The following is a 19,215-nucleotide window of genomic DNA, read 5'->3' as shown; positions in this document are numbered from 1 at the left end:
GCGGCTGGGGCAAACACTCTGTTCTGAATTAGTAGAACATGGAGCCCTCTGGAAAGGAAACAGGGAGCTTAAAATGTTGTTTTGAAATCATCTCAGCTGCCGGGGTGCGCTTGAGCTTGAGGAGTACGTCAGTGTGTACTATGGCTCGTCCTGCTCAGGGGCAGAATAACAGGACATTTCTGTTGATTAGAGCAATTTTGGATATTGCAGGGATCAAACGTGTGTGATTATAGATCTAGTGTGTCTCTAAAGGCTTTCCTGTCTCATTCATCGCTTTAGCTGGTTACTTTGGCTCAGATAAACTTGTTTTATTTAATTTTCTGAACACCAAAGGGTAGAAAAATATCAAAACTCTGCAACCACCATCTCATCTGCTTCTGATGCTTTACTGGCATGTTAGCAGAATTAACCAAACTATAATTCAATAAGCTCTGGTTTAGTCTCAATCACCTCTCGAAGGTTTCATCCATCTAGTTTGATTATAGATCAGCTCTAGCTTCTATATTAATACTGTGAAAGTATCAAAGCCTCAGTCCACAGAGAAATGCACACAGCCTGTATTCAGATACTGAGCCTTAAAACCAGCCGTCAGGACTTCTGGAACTTTGTGATGTCACAACAAAGCAGTCACCAAGCCCCGCCCACCTGAACCTTTGCTCCTGTCATCATTACTACGACCACTAGATGTGCCCTAGCAACAAAACCTAACTATGATGTCATAATAACCTGCTGTACAGACGACCTCTGGGACACATCCAGACCTCCAGGTTAACTCAGGTTATAATAAATAACCACAAATGTGAAAAGCTGCTCTCCAACTGTAATTCTTTTAGCATGCGACACAGTCTTAGTACCTATGAATTTACCTGTTTTCCCAAAATACAAAATCGACATCCTAACACATGAACAGCTGGAGACCATTTCTGTTGTTGTTTTAATGTCCAGTGCTCAACACCCACTGCTCTGTTGTTTCTGCACCTGTCAATCACACCGTGTGGGCTGGACTGTGACATCCTTATCTCGTGCTCTCTGATGGAGATGTCTGGGTCTCTGTAGGTGGCCATTTCTCCTTGGGTTTATTCTAAACAAGCTGCTGCAGCTGTCAGATAAGTAAAATGAATCATTTTCTGTGAGCCGGAGGGTTTTTCTCCCAGGAGACGCTGACCAGAGACTGAGCTGCTGGAATAGCTGAAGCTGTTATAAACTGGCTACAGGCTGGACCAGTGCTGCGTTACACAATTTGCTGTTAAACACATTGAATACACATCTTTCACTCACCGTCCTCCTCTGTCTGTTTAACTATCTCCTCGCTCTCCTTGCTTCCCTCAGGGTTGGCCAGCACCAGCCTCAGTCTGACCGTGACAAAGGGCCTCAGGCCCCTCAGAGTGTAATGTGACGACGTCTGGATCAGCTCCTCCGCTGCAAACTCCTGCTGGTTGAACACGTACTGGTACTGCACCTGGGAAACACAGGGAAGGACGTGACATTTATTCCACTGTGGCTCAGGAGGCACAGCGGGTCGTCCACTAATTGGAAGGTCAGCGGTTCAATCCCCGGGTCCACCAGCGCCTCTGATGGCTGTTCCTTCAGTGTATGGGTTTGATGTATGAATGTGTGAGTGAATGGTTGAATGTGGTCAGTATTGTAAAGTGCTTCGCATGGTCTCTAAGACTAGAGAAGTGCTATATAAGCAGTGTTTTCCCGGCCGCCGGCTGCATGTGCAGATTTTTTACATGAAACCGCTTTATTGTGTTTTTACCGTTTAAATCAGGTCCATTTGTTTTTGAGAAGAGATCTCTGCGGATCAGATTTTAAATAACAGCATATTTTTGATTACCCTACTGTAAATAACTGCAATAAAACCTTCGCAAGTAAAGAGCCAAAACTTTATCAATACACCTGTTCAACCTGCATAAATCTGAACATGTAGAACGTGATCATTTAATCTGCTATGTCTGTCCACAGTCACAAGCACAGCAGGCTAGCAGATACTGTTTTGAGAAATGTTCATTTTCCTTTTTACTGTATTTTTGTATTTCTATTTTTATACAGTAGGCTAAGTTTACCATCTTTACTTTAAATAAAATACATATAAAAAGACTGCAGCCTTATCTGATAGACAAGTTGCTGCAACAATAGAATGTGCCCTGTTTCATGATACTAATGATGGTGGAGACATTTTAATCATTCACGATCTAATATCAAAACATTGCATAACCCCATTTTGTGGACAGTTACATTAATTATTCTCCATCATGATGCTGCGTAATTTGATAGCTGTAACAATTGGTGACATTATTGTACCTTTTTCATGTAGAAGGTCAAGTTAATCATTTTAACATGTTCACTGAAAAAAATGTCAGTTAAAAGGCCCTTGTATGGGCCTATTGCAAACTTCTGACAGAGTAAACACTTTAACTAATGTCAATACAGAGAGGCTGTACCTGGTTAGATCAGTTAGAGTCTCGATAAATCAAATGTTCAGTTCATTTTGCACTAACCAAGACTTATTTATTAATATCTACCAGCACTGTGTACCAGCTGAGGGTGGTGACTGCCTACCTTTAAATGTGTAAAACTCCGATTCTCCCTCCATTCCTCCATTACTTATATTCCTTTAGTCCGTAAGGGTCCACAGATCACAAAAATCAAAAGGGCTCCTTATAAAAGTATTCCAGGTTGTGAATATCCAGGTTATGAATATCCAGGTTGTGAATATCCAGGTTGTGAATATGCAGGTTATGAATAACATCCTGAGAAGCAGATGACTGAGCGATTTGTATCCGCAGCTCTTCCCTCACTTCTCCTCTCTCCCTCCCGCCTTCCGGTGCCATCTTGTAGCTGTGTTTGCGGTTCTGCTATTGTTTGTTAGCTTTCTGGCTAAAAAAAAAAATGGCGGACTCCCTGTAAAGATCGGATCGCATGGATTTCACGTCAGGGGAGTTGGGGGAAGAAGACGAGCGTAACCGAGCGTAAGACGTATGACTTGTCATCGAAAGAAAAGTTTTTTTCACTGCTTTTTTGAACGACACTGGCGTGTCTCTCGACCAATCAGAGCAAACTAGGGGGGCGGACACTTCAGGGTGAAAGCCAATAGGCTGCGAGAGGTTTGTAAACAGCTGAGAGCCTGCAGGCTGAGGATCAGCTCTGTTTTCACTGGGTTTAAAAGGTTTCTTTGGCATCAAAATGCTCCAGTGTGTTTTTCTATTTTTCATATTAAAGAGTTAAAGCACATTTCTTCCCTTTTTCGTTTTAGAGAGGTTTATGGGCACCAGTGAAAAAATGTACTATAAAGGCCTATTAATAAAATAACTACAAATTACAGTAGGAACACAGAGCAAAGTAAAATAATGAGATTAATCCGCAATATCATTTTTTTCAATAAGGTTTTTTTATTACAAGAGTTAGTTTACCTTTTTATTTAACCTTATTCAACCCTTTTTTCCGATAAGCTATTTATAGTGTTGTTGTTTTACCTTTTGAAACCAATGCTCATTTTGGAATAATGGCGTAATGGAAAACAAGTCTCAATTATTTCAGAATTCTTGTTGAATGTTCATACTTTATAGAATTGCCCACTTGATTAAAATCTGTTTTTAAAAAAGTACTTTGGTCTGTTATTCTTGTTACCTTGTATTTTTTTAAATAGGGAAATTAGTTTGATTGTTCTGTAACTTGCAAAATAGCCTTAAAAAGCAACATAAGAAAGAATCATGATAAAATAGTATTGTGATATTATATTTTCGCCATATTAGCCGACCCTACCACAAAATATAACTGACACCGCTCAGTCTACAGTCACAGAACAACATCAGGGCAGCTGTGCGTACCGTCAGGTTGTAGCTGTGGCAGCGCGTCACCGCGTACCCAAACGTCTCCCACTGTATCGTCAGCTGACGGGCTCTGACGTCCACCACGTTCACGTTCTGGGGACCGTGGACTGGATCTGAAGGAGGGGGAGAGACACGGACAGAAAGAAAAGTTAGTTCTTCAGCTCAGCTGGAGAGACGGATACAAGGAACAGCTGTTGAGCCAATTATTTCACTGCAGCACAGTGACACAGCGACCGTGTCACCATCAGCCAGAGATGTTTCAGGCTTTCACTTCTGAACTTTAAGTCGCAGGACCATCTTTCCCAACTGCCCCAGAAATGTTCCTTTAGTTTACATTTGATCACCATGACGACAGTATCTGTTGCCACCCAAGTTTAAAATGTTTATACCCAAACTTAAGCTTCCTTTTACATTGTCCAAAGAACACAGCAGTTCTTCACCATCACCATTTATCTACATCTCTTCAGCAGTTACACGACTCTCACTCAACCTTTCCCATCAACACCATCTTTCATAAACTGTGTAATATGAAAAAGACCGCTGCCTGACTTTCTCTCAACAATTTGTGATTGCAATGAAGACGTTTTAAAGTTGAACTGACTTTAAGTGATTCCTTAAGACTAAGATAAAGAGAAAACCTGAAATACTAAAGTGAACATTTTAAGGACACCTAAACGAGAAGACTTTAGGGAAAAGTTTTCCTCAGGTGTTTTGTGCAACTGGCCCATGACTGTGACTCTGATGGAACACGAAGGCTGTCAACAGGTTCGGAGGCTCCGACCTGTGATCTATTAGTAACAGGACGGTCGGCGTGTCTAACCACCAGGTCACGCTGTGTCACAACAGAGGAGCCCAGATTCACAGGCCAGAGATTAGCACAGAAGTCGCTGTATTGATCTGCAGACAGTTGGAGCGGTTATTACTGCCTATCCCATATGTCACACACACACACACACACACACACACACACACACACACACACACACACACACACACACACACACACACACACTCACACATGCAGCATTGTTCCAGCCATATGTTGTGCTCTCTTCCCCAGGTTTGAGTACCACGACTGGCTGCACACTAACGAGCCTGTTCAAGCCAATCTCTCTCTCTCTCTCTCTCTCTGCCTAATTAGTTTCTATCAGCTAATGACGGCAACCGAAACAGGTCAGTGCAGAATCCGAGAAGCTGCGTCAGTCGCACTTCTGCGGTGAGAATGAAAACTTTACTCACGACGACGTGTGTGTGTGTGTGTGTGTGTGTGAACAACTTGGTTAATGAATCAGTGACATGTGAGAAGGGTTCAGTCGTTCTGGAGAACTGAGCGGATCCTCAGGCAGGATTTAACCTGCAGGTTCTGTTTTTAAACTTAGATAATAAATACTCTAATTTATCTGTTTTCAGTTGTTGTTAAAAGATCCACTTCATCCTGCTGAGCTTTCCTGCAACAAAAATCAGATGATTTTTTTGTAAAACTCTGTGTCACATCTAAACCATAGAAAATATTTTTCTTCTTAAAATTTTGAAATTTAATTCTGATTTCTAATTTTGAACCAAGGCAGAATCTGTCCTTCAGGAATATTTAGCATCATTGCTCATTTTCTTCTGTCACTATGAACCAGACTGGACTAAAAAAAAAATCAATTCAGAAATCATTAAAAATGCCTCTGAACTTCTGTTGGCCGTTAACTGCTCATGATTGACTGTTTGAATTGGGAAAAGCCAAACAAATTGACCCCTCTCGTAATAATTAAGCAGACTGATAGACTTAAAGTTAACCCTTAATTTAACCCCTAAAGACTGTATGAAGACATTTAAGTGCATTATGAGATTGTTCAAACAAGCTTCTTACTGTAAATGTAAGATCAGACTAATGAGACAAGATTAGACAACGGCACCGTGGATTAGCCATCTTAGAGGCCATCTGAGACAGGAGACGAGAGTGTGTGTGTGTGTGTGTGTGTGTGTGTGTGTGTGTGTGTGTGTGTGTGTAGTGTGTGTGTGTAGTGTATGTGAGCGTGTGTGCGCCTGCAGATGGGGAAAAGCTATATTTCGGCTCAAGGATGAGAACAGGATCATCCCTGAAAGTCTGAGGTATCTTGTCCATTTGTTTTTGTTTTTCTTCTTTACTATTTTTTTGTTGTATATGTGTGTGCACGGCACGTAGAGACCTCTGTGTTTGTGAGTTTGGGTGGACTCCCATGGGTGCTTTATGGTTTAAAGAGTCTGTGTTTCTACTTAAAAGACCAAAGCCTGTAAAGTAATCTACTGTTCCTGGATAAAACTGTGGCAGACTGACATTTGGCAGCCAAGAAAGCTGCAGGGGGGAAGTGATATAACCAACTTATAACCCGATCCTCAGGTCAGCACAGCAGGCAATATGCTTTCACACAGCCCACATACTGTCCTCACAAAATACAGCTTTACCATATCTGACTGACACTGTTTGCTGGATTTCCATTTTATTAAAGAACAGAACATGTGCATGTCGTCGTGCAGCAGTGACACTATATGCACTTAGCTGTAACAGTTAATGTGATCACTCGTGTGTCTGTTTGTCTGGGCTGGTCCATCTGATACGAGATGTCCATCTTTTTTTTTATTATACTTGTACCAGTGATAAAGTTTCTATTTCCATTTTTTAAAATTCCTTTATTGGTGAGATACTGTAACATAAAAACAGGTGTCACATGAAGGATGGACAGACATGGACATGACATCACAAACAAGACTGGCTGTTCATATGTATCTGTGTTTTATCTGTAACATAACGTTATGATATTGTAATTACTATTTATATGTAATATGACATATATATTTATTTTATTATAATATAATGATGTATTTACAATTATTATATTACCTAATATCTATTATATTGTGACACCATTATCATATTATTGTACTTGACAATATATGTATTACTTATATATATCTATATTATATAATAATATGAAGTCATTATGCTTGTATAAATATATATTATCATATTATATAACAATAATAACTGCAATATCATAACGTTATGTTAAATAGCGATGAGTGGCGAGGTCAGGTCGAGCTTCTGTGGAGGCGAGCAACAGGTCGACTCTGCCCACATGGTTTCCATCATCTGATGATGAAAACAGGCAGAAACTCCATCACAAAGACTAAGACTCTGATTTCAGCGTCAAAAGATCAAATCAATCATAATCAAAGTTCAATCATGCAGGATGATAATGACGTGTTCGAGTGTAATGATGAGCTGGAGTAAGTTGGTTCAATATATGTGGATACACTACCTGTCTGTCTATCTGGGGTATACGCTGTCTCTAACCCAGTGCATTCTGGGACGGCTACAGCCCCCACATGCCTCGACTGGATAAGTGGGTTGCAAATTGGACAAACGATGAAACTTATGAACAAATCATTAAACACAGTCGCTGCCTGATCAGAGGTACAAACATTTCAGTGGGAGTCAAAAACTGAGCAAGATCCTGTTTTCAGAGTCAAACTCCAGAGAACAAATGTGAACTAACCTGTAATTATGCGTACTTAAACAGATCAAGTGATGTACCTGTAATGAACGCGCACGCCGTGATTCCTCAATTAGAGAGACATAATCACTCATCAATGAGCCGAGGAGAGAGAATTAAATAACCAGTTTTTCCCAAAGAAAAGCAATAAATCAAAGCCGCTCTCGCTGCGATGACTCGTGTTTCTGCAAAGACTCAAACCATGTTAGCGATAATCACATTTACGCTCTGAGGTCTGGAGAGGAACGGGCCAAAAACAACAGACAGCAACCAAACTAAATCCACCCACAGACACACACACACACACACACACACACACACACACACACACCCCATCCCTCCTCGCCAGCCATCGCCGCCACTACCGCCCACTTAATCCAGTCGTCTTTGAGTCGGGTATGACGGCAGCTAATCTTTCAGATAATCTGACTCGAGCTCCGTTGGAGACCCTCTAAACAGATTGTTAATTTCTGTTTGGGAAAACAGGGGTAGCTGGGGTCGGGTGGGGGGGGTCAGGGGGGGTCAGGGGTGGGGGGATGGGGGCAAACTCAACAAAATGAAAATTTTGTTTCGAGACTCTCAGCTTTTCTTAAAAAAAATGCATTTCCAACTGTAGATGGAGGGAAAGACAAGAGAGAACAGACAGAAAAAAGAAAAGCTGGAGATGAATTGAGTAGGATGGAGAGAGATGCAGAGAGAGAGAGAGAGAGAGAGCAGGAGAGGTTATTTGAATTATAACTTTGTTTACATCGTTAAGTCGATGATGGTGTCTCCCAGGCTGCCCTTGGTCATGACAAATGCCAGATCTGCCACATCATCCATCTGATTTATTTTCTCTTCCTCTTCTCCTCTCTGCTCTTTCCCTCCATCGACAAGCCTCCATCTATTTTCGATCTCTCCGTTTGCATCCATTCCAGAGCGGCTCTCTAAACTCCACTCGCACACATCAAAGACCGATTATGATGCGAGGACGAGAGGACGGATAAACAGGAAGTAGTGAGAACAAGGAGGGGAAGAGCAGAGAATGGATGGATGGAGGGATGATTCATATGTCCAAAACATTGATGGATTGTTGGCAGTCTGAACGGTTGACATAGAAACTCCTGCATATCTCAGACACAGGCAGATAACGGATGGATGGATGGAAAGAAAAGAGAGTCCAGCTGTGCATGAGTGGAGGAAGAACCCTCGTACCTCCGGAGGGACACAGTCCCACCATCATTAATCAGGCTGGGTCAGGGGGGTTGGCATGTTAGCGCTCACACACTGTGATAGGGCACTGTGGACGGCACAGCTGGCGCCCAATGTGACAAGGCCAAACACTGAGGCCCCGCTGCAGCCAGACGTGGCGTCCCTCCCCCTGTGTTGGACGGGGGGGGGGGGGGGTACAAGTGGTCCTTTGGTCCCCATTAAAAGGACAACAGAGCCGAGTGGTTTCCTCGCCCTTCCACTTCAAAGCAACAGGGAAACATTCACCTGTTATGCTGCTTGCACAAATGAATAGGAAACCACTGACTGCAGCAACAACAACCAGTCCTCCAACATTAACACCCACACAGGCTTCCAACCCCTCCGACACCACCCGAAGGTGCGCCTCCCGGGAACAGTGGACCTGAGGCGTGCCTACCTTAGTCGCCATGGTTACTATAATGACCAGGGTTCAGGAAAAGATGGTGATTTGGGTTTAAATAAGTACTTTTCCGCAACATTAGACGATCTTCGTTGTCATGGTTACAATAATTACTTTAACGAACGGTCGTGGCTAATAGAAACAACGCAGGCCGCTGGCGTCACGTGGGAATCGAACACTTTGTCTCTCTTTATTCTACGTCACCGACACTTTTCCCCTTCGCTCCCTGTCGTCGTCACTACGACCACTAGATGTCGCCTAGCAACAAAACGCAACTATAGGTGATAATAACCTGCTGCACAGACGACCTTTTGGTTCGTTTCCTACACGAGGACGGACTCAACTGCAACTATAGCTACCAGGCTACAACTGCCACAACACCTTTCGTATCACTTCCTGTTTCTAGCCCCTACATACACAACCTTTGTGCGATTACACATCTCGTCCTGGTGTGTGCCTGAATTTACTGGATGAATGACTCTTGCTTCAGGACATTAACTGAACCTTTTTCAAAGTGAGGACGATGAAAATGGAGACTGATCCCCACCGCGACGTGTCAAGTGAAATCTGACACCCATGGCTAAATGTATAATAATCAGATCCAGGTCTTTTAACACCTTTTTCCTTCTTGACTTTTCTGCGATTATCTCCAATACGCTGGCTAACAAGCAGCTGTGCCGGTGGACGGAGCTAATTCCCTCCTGATTTGACCCGAGGAAGAGATAAAGTTGTTTTGCCTGCCTTTGAAAGTACTTAAGGGTCTATTGGATGTTTTGGCAGGTAGATATCTAGTTCAGGCGAGAGGCTAGTGAGGCATTGTGTTTTGGGATGCCTTCCTGAATCTGATGAATGAGCAGCAGAAATGGAGCCATTAATCCAAAGACTTTAGGGAGCCATTCCAGGGAGAAGAGGGAGGAGAGGAAAAGGAGGAGTGGAAATCAATCTTGCTGCCTCCCAACGCTCCCCATCCTCCTTTATGTTGCTCTCCTGTTCCTTTTTGTTTTTGTCTAATCCTTCCTCATCTTCTTCTTTTTATTTTTTATTTTCTTGTTTTCCTTTGCCGTCATTAATACTTTTTCTCATAATGTTTTCCCTCTGTCTGTTTTATCTTTGCTCTCATCAACTCTCATTCATCCCTCCTTTGCCCTTTCCCATCTGCCTCCTGTGCTCATTCGCTACCTCAATCACTCGTTTACCTCTCATTTTCCCTCCCATTTCCCGGCGTCTTTGCTTTTAAGTTCTAAATCACAGTCTTTGCATGACTTTTATCTTAAGTTCAAGCTCTTCGCAGAGACGTTCGGCTTGTTGTGAAGATGGAATCTGCTGCCTGTGTCAAACAAATTATTAAAAAAAACCCTCCTGGTTAAACTCGATGCCACGTTCAAACTTTATTGACAATCTCGGAGTCACCAGGGATTTTCCTTGTCTAGGCTACTTATCAAGATTTCACGATGATGATTAAAAAATCACTCTATATGGTGGAAAAGTTGCTGTTGCTGAGGAAAAGCTAATATTATTTCCCTTGGAGACACTGGTCTGCAATCTGAGCGCTCATTTGTTGAGCCATTTAATCACGCATCCCAGATGAGCCCCCGTTTATGTTACGACCCAGCTCGTTAGGAGACAGGGAAGCAATATAAGACCAGGTGTGTTTGGTAAAATAAAGTTTCCAATAATTGACACAAACAAACAACCAGGAGGAAAACTGCAAGAGAGACTGGCCTGAAATCAAAGAACTGAATACAACCACAATGGGAGTACGAGGAATTCCTCCTAAAAGAAACCTAAAACGGAAATAAAACCTCGTGATATGATCTTACCGAATGAAAACCAAACGGTAAAAACAGCAGCTCGGCTCCTGGTGTCTCCTAACAAGGAGCTTGTACAGCTGAAACCTGACCCAGTCCCCCAGCCAGTTAACGAGTACCAGTCTGAAATATTAACGGCGAACTGAGAATGCCAACTACCTGACTGTCGAGCTGGCCAAGCTTTTTAGCTCGGCTCCTCAGACAGGAAGTGGGAGGTGGGGAACGCACAACACCTCAAAACATTTTCAATATTCAGCCAACAGGAACTTTTTTAAGACCAACGTGTTTGGGCTTGTGGTCTTTATCAGGATGACCCTGATGAAGTGTTGCTGGGGTTTTGGTCTCTTAAAGTTAAAAAAAGGGATAAACAACACAGACTTGATCCTTGTCAGGGTTTTGCTTTGGTCACTGGCGGGAAATGAACATAACATCGGATCAATCAGGTGTTGCTGATGCTCATGTAAATTACTGTTGAACTGAAACAGAACTTCAAATAAATAAAGGACCACAACAACCGGAGTGGCTAGAGTTGCCGTCACGTATAATACGGGATCGTCTGCGTCCTGTATCGAATATATATACAGGACGCAATTTGTCCCGTATTTTCGTTCAGGTTATGTCCTCAAAGTGCTGTGAATAATGTAAAGTAATAATCTTGCACGATTTTCCCGGGACTTTAGTGCCCCGCGGCGGAAACGCAGACAACAATGGGCCACAGGAACCTTTTAGTTCCTGAAGAAAAGTACCTGCAACTGAAAGTTCCAGTGGAAACGCAGCTTTACAGTCTCTTGATTCTTCAGTGAACCAGCAATTTAAAAGCACACAGAAGATGCACTGTAGTTGAATGAGGTACAACGACAAGCTTTTGTGCTCCTAATGATCTGACGGCACTCCACCTTCCTCTAAGAGAGAGAACTAAAATAGCTGCTGCCTTTCAACACGCTCTCATTGGCCTTGCTGAAACGACCCGGCGGTTCCTGCCTGATCTTTGCAATTGTGTCGTCAAAATAGAGGCCTGCATGTCTTTATCTTTATCTTTCTCTCTCTCTCTCTCTCTCTATGGCCTCTCATACCTCTGCTGCTCTCTACCTGTCTGCGTCTCCTTCCTGTGTTTTTCATTCGTTCTCTTTTCTGTTTTCACAAAGAGCTAAAAGGAGAAAATATAAAAAATGAGAGTAAAAGAAGAGTCAGAGGAAAACACGGAGAGCTGCCCTCTGGGTTAAACATGGCAGGGACGGCTGTGTGTGTGTGTGTGTGTGTGTGTGTGTGTGTGTGTGTATCGGTGTACGTAGGGAAATTACATATTTCTAAGATACACTGGCCAAAGGCTAGAAATACAATTAATACTAGAGATCCTGACAGCTCTTACCACTACAACACACACACACACACACACACACACACACACACACACACACACACACACACACACACACACACAACCCTGAGGCTCGCATATCTTCAGCATTAGCCGTGTGACCGTTGATATGTTGCAGAGGTTGCACTTTTAATCTGCATCCTCACACCGAAGAAATAACAGCCTAACCTCTATCTCAGCTCCTACCACTACAACACACACACACACACACACACACACACAACACACTCACACACTCACACACACACACACACACACACACACACACACACACACACACACACACACAAGCAAACAAGCAAGATCAGATGAAAACCCTCATAGGGGCTTTTGCCCTTTGCCTAGGATTTACCAAAAGAGTGTGAGTGTGTGTGTGTGTGTGTGTGTGTGTGTGTGTGTGTGTGCGTGTCTGTGTGTGTGTGTCTGTGTGTGTGTCTCTAAGTGCACATTTGTGTGAAGCGTTTAACGACCATGTCCAAACTGAAGTACCTATAATGTCTTTACATAAAGATAACACGTATGTAGAAACACACCAGCATGGACACACACACACACACACACACACACACACACACACTCACGTAAGAACATCCTCAGATTCACCTCATTAACAAAAATAAAAGTGAAGTATGTAATATTTCACCAGTGAAGCACCTTGACAGCAGCCTTATCAAATTATCAGCCTCTTAATCATGACAGGTTTAAGAATGTCATTAATTTGGCTCATTGCCTCCACACACACACACACACACACACACACACACACACACACAAAAGTTCCACATATTTCTTCTCAGAGAGGACATACATGTTTGCCTCAGTCTACACATGTACAGGGACACACAAACAGAGAAATAACCTAAAACATACATAAATGCACCAAATTCATCGGCCAACACACACACACACACACACACACACACACACACACACACACAAAAGCAGCTGCAGACAAGGCGACACCCTGGAGCTTCATGACTTGGATAAATTGGATTAAACCGACTAGTAGCAGATGCCTTTTAGTGGATTTTAATTACGTCTCTCTGCATGGAAGCAACGACTGAGAGTTTAACCATAACTCACGATATCTGACTGAACGGCAGCATTCCTTTAAACCCCCCCCCCCCCCCCCCCCCCGCTCTCTGAAGTAACTGAGAATCTTTAAGACACAGAAAAATAACTTCATGCAGATATGAGCTATTGAGAAACTGGATGTTAATGATTAGATTCTTTATTAGAGCTTTTAAACATATTGTGACAGCTCTTATTTTTGATGGTCAGGTTGACAAAGGAAGAGCTGCTGTGTACGTGGAAGCTATTAGCGCTAATGCTAACCGTCAGATTTTTATTCCAAAGAAAAAAAACATACTGTGAAAAAAAATGACAAACTTTTTTCAAACAGGTGTTCAAATGAGAGAATATACTCTTTAACGAACTGTCCATAAGTTACCAGGAGACTGTTGAGCAAACGAGCCCACAGGTCGTCCGTGCTGCAGGCTATTGCGTTTTGTTGCTAGGCGACATCTGGTGGTCGCAGTAATTATGACAGGAGCAAAGGAGGAAGTCAGGTGACGTAGTATAGAGAGAGACAAAGTCCACGTTATGGTGGTTGTGGTGGATGGATGCATCAACAACACATGGGAACGCGACACGGGAGAGCGGTGTTCGATTGTTATTGTCGTAACCAAGGCAACAAAGATTGTCACACAAGGAGGTACGTATCTCAACACCAAACCTGAATCTAACAGAGTACGTTTTTTTTCTGGCTAACCCTGACTACGCTTTGACGGTTTATTATTGTAACCATGCCGACGAAGGTCTGGTACGCCGCTCTCGGTACACTCTGCGTGTTTAGTATTGTATCCGTGACAACCAAGGTGTGGTACACCTGCTGCTGTTTGAGGAGATGCTCCTATGGGTCGTATCAGAGGGTTGGAACCGGTTGGAGGGCTGCCACCATCCCCCCCGGCCGCTCTCTATCTTTAAAGTTACTGTCCTACATCCAAGTCTGTCTCCGTATCTTTCTAAAACATCCCATCACCCCACAGCTGCAGGACGCCTGCAGTCCTGCAACATCTTCCCCGGTTAGAGCTGTAGTCTCTCAGCAGGATGGATGCAGGCTGAATGTATACTGTGATAAGGAACAAGAGGAGGAACGCTCAGAGCCTAAACCACGCACTAATGTAATTCAAAATGGAGCAGAAAGGAAATCTATTTTAAATCCTGCTTTATTAATACCATTGCTGCCTACAGGCAGGGAAGGGACAATTGAGTTGGAGAAATTTGCAGAATGAGGGGGTCGGAGAGGGGAGGGAGAAAGGGAGAGGGAATAGACGGTTGGGGGGGGGGGGGGAGTGCTGAGGATGAGAGTTTCATTTGTGGGAGGGAGAGATGGGGACGGAGACAAAAAAAAAAGACTCAGAAAGAAGAAAGAGAAATGAAAAAGAGAGACACAATGAGGGACGGAGGGAGAAGACAAAAAGAAATATGAAAGAGGAAATACATAAGAGAGATGTAAAGTCAAAAACAAGGCAGATAAAAGAAAGAAAAGGAAAAAAGGAATAGACAGAAACAGAGAGCTAGAGGGGACGAGAGGAAGATTTAAAGCGGCGATATAATGAGCCAATTGATGGTGAGGCCTGGGGTTAAGCACCTGAAGCCAGCCAGTAATTGGCTGAGAATGGCAGAGTGACAGACAGAGAGATACAGGCTGCGACCTGGAAGGAGAGAGAGAGAGAGAGAGAGCGAGGGAGGGAGGGAGGCAGGGAGACGGAGGGTGGTACCGAACATATTCATCTTCAGATAAAAAATAAAAAAAAATGTCATTGTGGCCGAGAAAGTGGAGGGAGGGATGGGAAACGCCGGAGGACCTGCGATAAAAGCATGAATACAGCTGTTCGTTGCAATAATGTCACTCAGCCAATTATATCCGCAACAGTCACATTAAATTATAAAAGAAAATGTCTTTTACTTCAAAAACCACTCGATTTTCCTCATGCTGTGTGATGATACCTCCAGTGGGTCTTGTGTTATGAATTATCTTTGACGATGGATATTCTATTTTATTTTTTATTTTTTCACTTGATCACCAAAGCAACATCCCTCACGGGGCGTTTTCAGGGGCTGTCGTTTGAAAGAAAATTAAAATTGTATTCATAAATCGCGGTTTCTGATTTTCTTTTTTTACAGAGACCAAAATTATTTGACGTGCCCCCAGTTGATCGTCTGTTCTGTCGCTCTGCTGCAGCTGGAACATTCGCTCTATTTTGTTTAAACAGCATCATATAAACATTCATTTTCTTCTGCTCAATCCGGGGTCGGGTCGCGGTGGCAGCAGGTCAAGCGATAGTCGTCCAGACGTCCCTCTCTCCAGCAATGTTTTCCAGCTCTTCCTGGGGGATCCAGAGGCGTTCCCTAGACCAGATGAGATATATAATCTCTCCACTGTGTTCTGGGTCAACTCCAAGGTCTCGTACCAGTCGGACAACGCTCGAAGACCAGGCGCCCAGGAGGCATCTCAAACAGAACCACCGAACCACCTCAACTGGCTCCTTTTGACGTGAAACAAACCCCGAGCTCTAAAGCTGAGTCCAGACATCCTGCAGAGGAAAATCCATTTGTATCCGTGATCTCATTCTTTCGGTCACTACCAAAGCACCGTGTGTTACATGATTATTAAAACACATGTTGGAATCAGCTAACAGGTCCTGCAACTATTTTGCTTTGACTGCAAGACTTCCACATTTGCACTGTGACATCGAGGCACAATTAGAAAAGAATCAAACTCTCCTTCATTAAGTTGAAGAGTATTCTGCAGCATCCAGCACTGGTTCTCTTTCAGGCAGGGTTCAAGAAAGACAGGCTTAATCAAAGCTAGGTTACTAAGTGAAACTAGTGGCTAGGTGGATCAGGTAAAGAAGTTCATAGTAAGAGCTAGTTAGACATGTCAGGGTGTTAGAGGTGTTAGGAGAGGAGGTGCTCTCTGAAAAGACAAGGCTTCAACAGATTGCTGACGATAGAGAGGTGACTACACACCTCCCAGCCTCACAAGTCCACATGTCAGTATTCCAGACCACTACAAACTTTCTGGGAGCGTTTCAATTACAGTGGTCCAAGAGACGAGCCTTGTGGTACACCAAGGAAGACGCATCACCCATAACAGCTGAGTTCTGACAGAAAAGAAGGTTATTTTTTTTTGTTTTTTTTCCAGGCAATGAAGTCAATACTATCGTGCACTGTATCTAATGAAGAGCTTAAAGGGCAAGAACTAGATAATCACCTGCAGCATTTATCAAAAGGAAGTAATTAACAGCTCTGATGAGGGTAGTCTCTGCGCTAATCATTGTAGTTGAGATACCACAAACAAAAAAAAGTTAATTTTTGAAATTGCCTTGTATTTTGAATAAATTAAGGATGTAGATGTTTGAGATGGGGGTGGGGGGGCTGGAATGGGGGAGAAGGAACAGTTTGAAACACCTCTTTAAGGGAGGGTAGGTAATAACATCTAACAGGAAGGTCGGCGATTTCATATATAGAGTCTTTTACTAGAATCAGTAGAGTATTGAGTTTAAATTGGCTCTGTGAGGTTCTGTCCGGTAAAAGCAGGCTGGATGTTAAGTCTCATATTTCCCCACTGTTGCTAAAGAAATGGAAATTCCTCACATTCAGCCCGAAGACGGATCAGTGTTAGTGGGTGACCGCTGAAATCCTCTCCTTATATAAACTGTGGAGCTACTGTCAAAATATTAGAAAAATGAAGCTGTAATAAAAAGAAAATATATTCATGGCCAGAATTGAAAAGTTAGTATTAACCGTTAATTAGCAGCTGTATGGCTTCTGTCATCCTGTCGACTAATGCAAACAGTAAAGTGGTTGTCACTCCTGCTGTGACTCCACATGATGTGTGCTAAAGTGTTAGCATGCGGCGACACCTTCTGCACAACATGTCAGCAGAATAAGCAACATGTAAAACTTTAAGAGCTGAATAAGAAACTTTAAAATCAACACAAACTGATACACAATCATAAAATCCCTTCATGGTTTAACTGTAATTATCACTAAAAGATGGATGTGATTGTATTTTCCATCCAATGCTCATATACACATTGATAGGTTGTTTTTTTTTTACAGAGCTAAAGTGCCTGTCTTTTAATGTTTGGATAAGAAAGAGAGAGAAAAGCCTTTTCAAAGTGTAAGTTTGTTTTTTCGTTTTTTTCTTCTAATGAGTTATTTATTTGGTTTCTTCTTTGCCCGTCTGCAGATCGAAGAGACAAGAGGAGAGGACTTCTACGGCTTAGTGCTGAGACGCCTCTTTCCAAATGTCACGACACCGCCACCCCATCGAGCGAACATCTTACAATATACCTACTGCGTCTTTGTGTGGTGTGTGCACAAATATACACCTGTGTGTGTGTGTGTGTGTGTGTGTTACAGGGTCTAAAACCAAGACGCTGCATGACCATTAGAGTCTTTGTGCTGTTCTGCGTGTGTGGTTTTTTACTGTTTTTGTTTCTGTTTGTGTGACCGCTCTAAGTGTCAGTGATTTTTGTCTTGCCCACCGGCCTAATGGGGGAGTATTGACTGGCGTCCCATGATACGGCTTCCCTCAGTTGGGAGCACAGACAGCAGAGTGGGATTTATTGAATCCTTCAAGAAAAACAGAGGCAGAAGTTTGTAGAGAGAGAGCAAGCGAGAGAGAGAGAGAGAGAGAGAGAGAGAGAGAGAGAGAAAGACACAAAGCGAGAGATCAGCTTTTAAAAGGTAACGTACAGACATCAAGGGCGAAACTGACGTCCAAACAACTGACCTCCGTGTGTTTACACGTCTTTGCATTTCAGTGGTAATTACTCATCTGAAAGCTGTTCATTAATTCTAATGTATGGAGGCCTGAAACCTCAGTCCACTATCACTGTAACGTCACTAATGCAGAGATTGTTGCGACCTTGTTTGTCAATCATTTATACTGAGGCTGAAGTGCGAGATGTCGAACTAAGCTGAAACCTTGCAGTTAAAAGTGTCAGCGTTGTTTTCTGCCATATTCTTTTCATTACCGGCGCGCAATGAATCTTGGGGAGAGTTTGCGCCACAGGGAAAGACGGACGCATTCGAAAGAGCCTTTGAAGCGGGACGGGAAGTCGCGGCGCCGTGACGTCTTCAGGTGCGGCCTCTCAATCGAGACACGGCTCCAGTCGACTGCGCGTCTCGTGTCCCTGTGGGTTTGTTTCAGCTCTGACACCGGTTCCTCTTTGTTGGCGCACTTTGTCTTTGTCGGCCATATTTGACTGCGTTTTAAAGACAGTTGAAACGCGACATAATGTAACCGACCTTGGTGCTGTTCTGTAATTTTGATCACAACGGCAGCACATGACGGAGGGAGGTGGAGGGATGAAAGAGAGGACGGAGAAGATGGATGAACACAGTGGAGGGATATTAAGAAGGCAAACAGAGAGTAGAAAATAGAAACTGACAGAGTCTCTGGTTAATAAAATAAATAAAACTTAAGTGAAAACTTTCCACAGACCCACATGTTCTCCATGACCTTGATGAAGGTCCTGCAGATAGATCTCAATCTGACGGACTACTAAGTCACTTTGAAGCGCTTTACCCTACATGCTAATCCTGACCTCTGCTATCACAGCTGATGAATGAGCACGCCGTGTTTATATTATTGAAACGCCTCAATGAGCTTCACAAAGGCTCCACAAAGCTCTCATCAGCCGGGGGGGGGGGGCTTTCATCCCAAACGAGATGTGGGCCCGGGTCCTCTGACGACGGACTCGGTTTATCAGGCACAGATCTCGAATCAGAGGGAAAAAAAATGTATTGAAAATTGAGTTTAAGCCTGGAAAATATATGTAAAAAAAATGTTTTAAAAACTCAGCTGGCAGATTTTTAAAATGACACTCTCTTTTCTTTCATTTCATTTCAAAAGGTGCTTTGCTGCCGAGGAATAAAGGAGCAGAGAGCAAACACGATGTGAGCCGACGCCGACAGCAGCGACGACAACCAGGCGGTAAAAATGTCAATCTCTCTCCGTCTCCCGCAT

The 19,215-nt window shown here is 43.2% G+C and overlaps 1 protein-coding gene and 1 long non-coding RNA gene across 2 annotated transcripts in view; one reads left to right on the top strand and one right to left on the bottom strand.

Annotated features, from left to right (window-relative positions):
- ptprt (protein tyrosine phosphatase receptor type T) overlaps window positions 1-19,215 on the bottom strand; it is a 318,930-nt gene that overhangs the window by 169,454 nt on the left and 130,261 nt on the right. Inside the window, 2 exon segments of the mRNA XM_056395774.1 lie at window positions 1,279-1,459; window positions 3,831-3,946. Of these exon segments, the coding sequence (XP_056251749.1) occupies window positions 1,279-1,459; window positions 3,831-3,946 (297 nt within the window).
- The window catches only part of LOC130181516 (uncharacterized), a 6,605-nt gene continuing 3,463 nt past the window's right edge, over window positions 16,074-19,215 (top strand). The window contains exons 1-3 of the long non-coding RNA XR_008829584.1: window positions 16,074-16,354; window positions 17,431-17,552; window positions 19,102-19,182. This is a non-coding gene — a long non-coding RNA (uncharacterized LOC130181516). The remainder of the gene's footprint in view (window positions 16,355-17,430; window positions 17,553-19,101; window positions 19,183-19,215) is intronic.

Source organism: Seriola aureovittata, chromosome 2, assembly GCF_021018895.1.
Source record: "Seriola aureovittata isolate HTS-2021-v1 ecotype China chromosome 2, ASM2101889v1, whole genome shotgun sequence".
NCBI classification, from domain to species: domain Eukaryota; kingdom Metazoa; phylum Chordata; class Actinopteri; order Carangiformes; family Carangidae; genus Seriola; species Seriola aureovittata.
The sequence above is the reverse complement of the archived record's forward strand: the minus strand, read 5'-3'. Positions and strand labels throughout refer to the sequence as shown.